This window comes from Belonocnema kinseyi, chromosome 7 (assembly GCF_010883055.1).
Source record: "Belonocnema kinseyi isolate 2016_QV_RU_SX_M_011 chromosome 7, B_treatae_v1, whole genome shotgun sequence".
Lineage (NCBI taxonomy): Eukaryota > Metazoa > Arthropoda > Insecta > Hymenoptera > Cynipidae > Belonocnema > Belonocnema kinseyi.
Window position 1 is genome coordinate 134353116 of NC_046663.1, and position 6282 is coordinate 134359397.

At 39.8% G+C, this 6282-nt stretch overlaps 1 protein-coding gene across 5 annotated transcripts in view; it reads right to left on the bottom strand.

The window, feature by feature from the left end:
- The window catches only part of LOC117175899 (protein MTSS 2), a 418276-nt gene that overhangs the window by 161253 nt on the left and 250741 nt on the right, over positions 1 to 6282 (bottom strand). The window contains exon 1 of one of the 5 annotated variants that reach the window (XM_033365726.1): positions 4816 to 4869. The exons of the other annotated variants lie outside the window; for them this stretch is intronic. Coding sequence (XP_033221617.1) covers positions 4816 to 4838 — 23 coding nt within the window. The 5' untranslated portion in view covers positions 4839 to 4869. Of the gene's footprint in view, positions 1 to 4815; positions 4870 to 6282 lie in introns of those variants that run through there. 5 annotated transcript variants of the gene reach the window in all.

Genomic DNA, 6282 nt, shown 5'->3' on the forward strand with positions numbered 1-6282 from the left:
AGGGGAAACATTATGAAGAAAGAAGAATTGGTATTTTAAAGCAATTATATGCAAGATCTCTATTCAGTGTTTTTAAAGACAAATTTATTACAAATGATAGCGAGCAGGAAATCTATGTACAAACATAAGTACCTCATTATACGTGGACGACAAGAGCAAGATGTGTGTGTTTTCGGTGAGTCTTACGAATGTCGTCCAGTGTGCGGCCGAATGCCCAACAATCAACAGTACGAAACCGCGCGATCAGTTTACTTTCTGCCCCTCTTGTACTATAACTTTTTAAAATATACTTTTGGTTAATTATGAAAGTATTGAGTTTTAATGAACTATTATACTGCTCCCACCCCACCCTTTTAAATTGCTTTCCTTTGACCATACTCTAACCATACAATAAACAGACTAATGAACTTCTCACTTCTGACCATTTCTAACGATTTTTCTTACTTTTCTAGATAGAAATAGTCAGGAAAAGCCAGAATTCATGACAAAATGTTCAAAAATCGTGAGAGATAGGGTTCGAAGAACAATCCTTCTATTAGGGGTCCAAGAAAAGAAGGGCATAAAAACTGATGCCTTTTATATTTACCAAGTTATTTATATTACTTATTTATATTTATTTATGCATAAGCTCTTTTTACTTTATTTAATTATTAATATTTATACACTAAATGAATCTGGAAACTTTGTCCGTTTTGACGTATGCCTTTCTTTTCGCAAGATACATTATATTTAAACTAATAATAATTTTTTAAAGTAAATTTTTACATACCTGAAATCATCGAAACCCGCAGATTCTGAATTTTTAACTCTTGAATGATAAGCTACCTGATGGGATGTGAATTAGCATATTTTCAGAAATAGTCAGACTCGTCAGGAATGGTCCAGATGTTCAGAAATCATCAGAACTTCTAACAATTCGTTATTCTTAAATTTAAAACATTTTTGGTAACTTAATAAAAGCGAATTACACACTAAATTATATATTTCTTTTATTTAAGGACAACAAATTTGCCTATCGAGCATTCGGTGGATGATCTGCAGATTAACTCGGTAATCTGCAGATTACCTTAATTGAACTGAACATTCCCTCGCTTCGAACATTAAAATTCAAGGACGCGTGAGCCAATTCCAGTTTGAATACATAATAATGTCTAAGATGTAAGTGTTGACCAGGGTATAAATATTCAGTTGAAGATGTAAGTAATTAGACCGTGTTGATTACTGTTCAAATAAGATATTGAGATCAGACTGTGGGTTAAGACTGATTCAAAATTTTCAAAATTCATAATTAAACTAAATAGGAGAGGTAAAATAATTCACAAAAGGAAAAGCAAAGTATTTTCAAAATTAAAGTGGAAGGTTTATTGCAAACATCATTTACATAGAAAGTTCGCGTCTTATTCCAGCCGTATGGGCATTGGGAGCTTCACGCTTGAGATGCAGTCGGTAGGGGTGGGGGTATCAAGCACCTTTGTTTTGTAAAAACGCTAATGGGGGTAACGAGTGTGGTGGGTGGTCCAGTTGTGGGCACCGTGTAGATTTGCCCGTCGGGAGGAATCAAGGGAGATCCATGTGGGGGAAGGGGCGTCCTTGGCTTGGGTCCTCTTCGCTCGGGTCAGGGTTTGAGCGAAGAGGCAAGGAAGATGTGGTTTGCGCCGAAGCCCAGGGAGATCTGACTTCTGGGTTTCGCGGACCGTACTTTTATGGGCTTCGCTTCAGCGGTGGCGAACCATTCACGATGTGGCGAGTGGGGGTTCACTAGCGAGGATCGTTTTGGTGATGTTGCTGGAAGGGAAATTCGCGTGATTAGTTTGCTATAAACACGCAATAGTCTAAAAACAGCAAACAAACAGCTAAACCTGTGGGTTGGAATGTAGACTTTGACAAATTTACGGGGCTGCGAGACATAGAATTATAAGTATTCTGACAGCTGAGTTTGGAATGTCTTGTCAACGAATGAAAGAATAATTATGGATGTTAACTGCCGATTAAAATTAAAATTGCGTAAAAACTGATGCAGCTATTTTAAAATTAATTTTGAATTATAATTATTATTTATTATATTTCGTAGTACTTTAAATTTAGGCTTATCATTTTATTTTATAAGTAGACAAAGAAAATAAGAAACATGTTACACGTGCGCATTCCAGCAATAAACATCATATGCTCTCTAAATATGAATGAGTATGAGTTAATTAATCAGATAGTGCAAGTCATTATCATTGACTTTTTTTAGTATTTTCAATAGTCATTACCAAACAAAAAATGAAACAATAGTATTCAAAATATAAAAGAAATATAAGATATATTTATCAGTTATTGTTAAAGCTTTGATTTCATGAAGTTTTTCACTTGTGAAAATAATATTAGGTGCAAAAGTTGGGAGCATATTCATTCAAGATTCAAAGAATCTTTATTTTGTAGAAATATATCATTTTTTTCGCATTGCAAAAGTTATTCAATTAAAAAGAAATTATGCTTCATAATTTTTTAATCTATTTTCACATTTTGACCCAATATGGGATTTTTTGACGCTCGAGCCAATCTAATTGAAAATGAGATTTGAAGGTAGTACTGAATTCCGGTTTAGGACTTCCAATTGGCGGGTCAATTGAAACGAAAAAAAACCCGATCACACCGTGGCAAGGATCGAATGTCGGCGTTTCTGACATTCGATCGAATCGAAAAATAAATTCGGCCACGGCACGAATCGGTAGGTCGAGTGAATCAAATAAACCGATCCGAAAATGAACACACGCCAAATCAAAAATACCTTATTCAATCCGACAAAATGGATATGGGAACTACGAAAGCAGCCAACCAATAATAACTGGACTAGATGATGGGGTAAATTATACTGAAAAATCGTCTAAAAAGTCATTTAGTAGATGTTATGAAAATATAAAAGAAGCATGTAAATAGCAAAAGGTACAGTCAATGCTTTTTATTTAGACGTGTGCATTTTGTTGGATTGAATAAGGTATTTTCGATTCGACGTGTGTTCATTTTCGGATCGATTTTTTTTATTCACTCAACCTACCGATCGAATTTCGAAAAACCGATATTCGATTCGTGCCGTGGTCGAATTTGTTTTTCGATTCGATTGAATATCAAAAACGTCGACATTCAACCCGTGCCACGGTCGGATCGGTTTTTTCGTTTCAATCGACCCGTCAATCGGAAGTCCAGAACCGGAATTCAGTACTACCTTCAAATCTTATTTTCAATTAGATTGGCTCGGGCGTCAAAAAATCCCATGTTGGATGTACCTTAGATTGAATCGATTATTTACTCTGTTACATACAGTACTTTCATTCTCGTAGAAACAACAATGAAAACGCTAAACATAGTTGTAGTAAGTGCGGTTCAAAACAATAGAACGCGCAGGGCTCCCGACAATGGGTCGGCCAACAATGCCGATCACTCTGAAGCTTGGGGAGCCAATGAAAATGGATTCAATGCGATGGATCGGCAGAATCTCGGGACCTTTAGGTGGATGGAGCGACTGAATCACGACTTGCTAGAGTGCTACGATGCGAGTGTGGCCCCTGAACGGGACCTCTGGGTTAACAATTATTGTGTGTATAATGCAGCGAGAGCTTTGGCCAATGCGAACCGTAAAACAAAACCAACGGTTGATCATAAGACCAAAAGATGAATTCATCAACTTGCCATAAACATAAGCTGGGCAAGTTAGTACGCGTCCCGCATTCAGTGTGTGATTGACTACATCACATCTGGCAGGAATTTTATCTATCATGACTCTTCCAAAACACTCCAGTTACAGTCGATCACCCGCCCAAACCAGAGCGGGTCGAAGTATTTTGGAGAGAAGTCTACGAAGTGCAGCATAGACTGGGCGCAGACTCAGAAAATACCAATAGCTTCAAGAAGCTGTGTGATGCCCGCATAACACCTGATAAAAACTGCCCACCCATCATTATCAAGGAGGTGAAAAAAATATTAAGAGGGAAGAAGTTTCCTTCAACCCATCAGCATTTGGCCCGTATTTTCACCTCATATTCAAAGTCGGAAGAGCCGATTCCGAAGTGGTTGGTGAAAGGGCGCACAATACTCCTGCCGAAAATAGGCAACTTAGCTGACCCGAAGAATTACAGACCAATCACTTGTCTGAACACACTGTATACGATATTCACAGCTATCCTAAATGATAGGATTGTTCTGGCAATTGAACCTGTGTGGTAAGATATGTATGAACAACGAGGCTCAAAGAAAGGCGTAGCGGGATGTCGGGAGAACATGCTCATCGATAGATGTGTCTGCAAAGATGCAGCATTCTACCAGCGTGACCTATCGATGGCCTGGATTGATTATCAGAAAGCTTTCGATTCGACCTCCCATAGACTAATCATCTGTCTTTTGGAAATCTTAAAGGTTCATCCGCAAATAGGCAGGTGCATAGAGAGATTGATGCCGCTTTGGAAAACCAGCATTACTATCTCATCTGGAAAAAATCGTGTGACAACTAACAAGGTCACCTTTTAGAGAGGTGTCTTTCAGAGCGACACCAAGAGCCCACTCCTCTTTTGACTTACACTATTACCACTATCTATAGCAATTTGCCATTCCGACGGGTACTTCTGCGGCAAACCTGCAGATAAAAACAAAGAGCAACTAAATCTAGCTGTAGGGATTGTTGAACGATATACTAAGGAAGTTGGAATGGAATGTGGGTTAGACAAATGCACCAAGGTTTGTTTGAAGCGAGGAAAACTTCATGGCATCCCTGAAGATCCTGAGCTCGTTGACAGAAACGCTATACGACACCTTTGCGCTGGAGAGACTTATACATACCTGGACGGTCCATAGAGCAGCATTCAGGATGTGACATCTATAAAGGATACTCTCCGAAGCAGATACGAACGTCTCATCCGGTAGATTTGGTATTCCGAACTGTCGGCGAGGAACAAAGTATCTGCAACGAACATGCTTGTCATGCCGGTAGTACTCTATTCATTTGGAGTAGTTCCATGGACGAAGAACGAGCTCAGATCCCTAGATATCGGGACAAGAAAGGTTATGCACATCAACAAAAGCATGCATCGTATGTCTTCTGTTCCGCGACTGTACATCTCACGCCGTCAAGGTGGTCGCGGAATATTGAGTCTTGAATGTCTTCACAACAGGATTATTCTGGGTACAGCACATAGAGTCGCGAATAGAAGAGACCCTCTTCTTAAAATGGCCAGGAATCACGAAGAAGTGGGCAAAGGAGAGTTTATGTACAAAGCAGCGGATGAGGCTGTTGAAATACTCGGACTTGACTTCAGTATTAGGGGTAAGCAAAATGCATCGAATCTTATCTATCTCGAGTACTCACTTCTGAAATCCCGAATTAGGAAAGTACAAGATCAAAACTTTCGTGAACAGTTCCTCGATAAGAGGATGCACGGTATCTTCCACAGAAATGTGGAGGATCAGTCAGTGTCGTGTGAGCTAACGTTGGCCTTCCTTAAATCGCCCGGATTGAAGTCTGGTACCGAAGGTTTCATTTTGGCATGCCAAGACGGTGTCATTTCCACATTAACATACCGTCGTCACATTTTGAGCCAAAACATTCCCGATGATAGCTGCAGAGCGTGCCATGCACACCCCGAGCATTTAGCTCACATACTATCTAATTGTCCAACTCATGAGGGAACGACCTACATCCAAAGGCAGAATGCTGCACTAAGAGTGCTTTATTACAATCTCTGTCACTCTTACGGTATTAACCTTAATATCGCCGCTCTAAATGCTCCTAGGGAAATCGAGTCGATTGTCGAGAATGGGAAGTGCCGGATATACTGGAACTTTATATTCTTCACAATTGTTTCTGTTGCACACTCGAGGCCTGACATTTTTCTTCTTGACTTCAAGAAGCGAACCATGTTCGTTAACGAATTTTCGGCACCAGCTGACAAAAACATCATAGGCAAGGAGAATGAAAAGAAAGAGGAGTTGCAACGATTGTACCCTGAATATTCTGTTAAACTAATCGTCCTTATCAGCGCTCTTGGAGGTGCCAAGCTTTCACTCGTTAATAGCCTGAAAAGCATCCCTGCGTGTCAACAATATGCTAAAACACTTGCGGGAAAAATGCAGAAGGCTGTAGTCCTGGGGTCGCTCCATGTTCTCAGGGTGCGCGAAACTTTTGCCGGATCTCCGTATTGATTCCGTTCCAGACTGTAACCACCCACCTGACGTGCATGAGACGTGGTTGTTGCTGAAATTTTAATGCGATTTCGCTGGGAGCGGTTGCAATTTTTCAGATTAGCACCC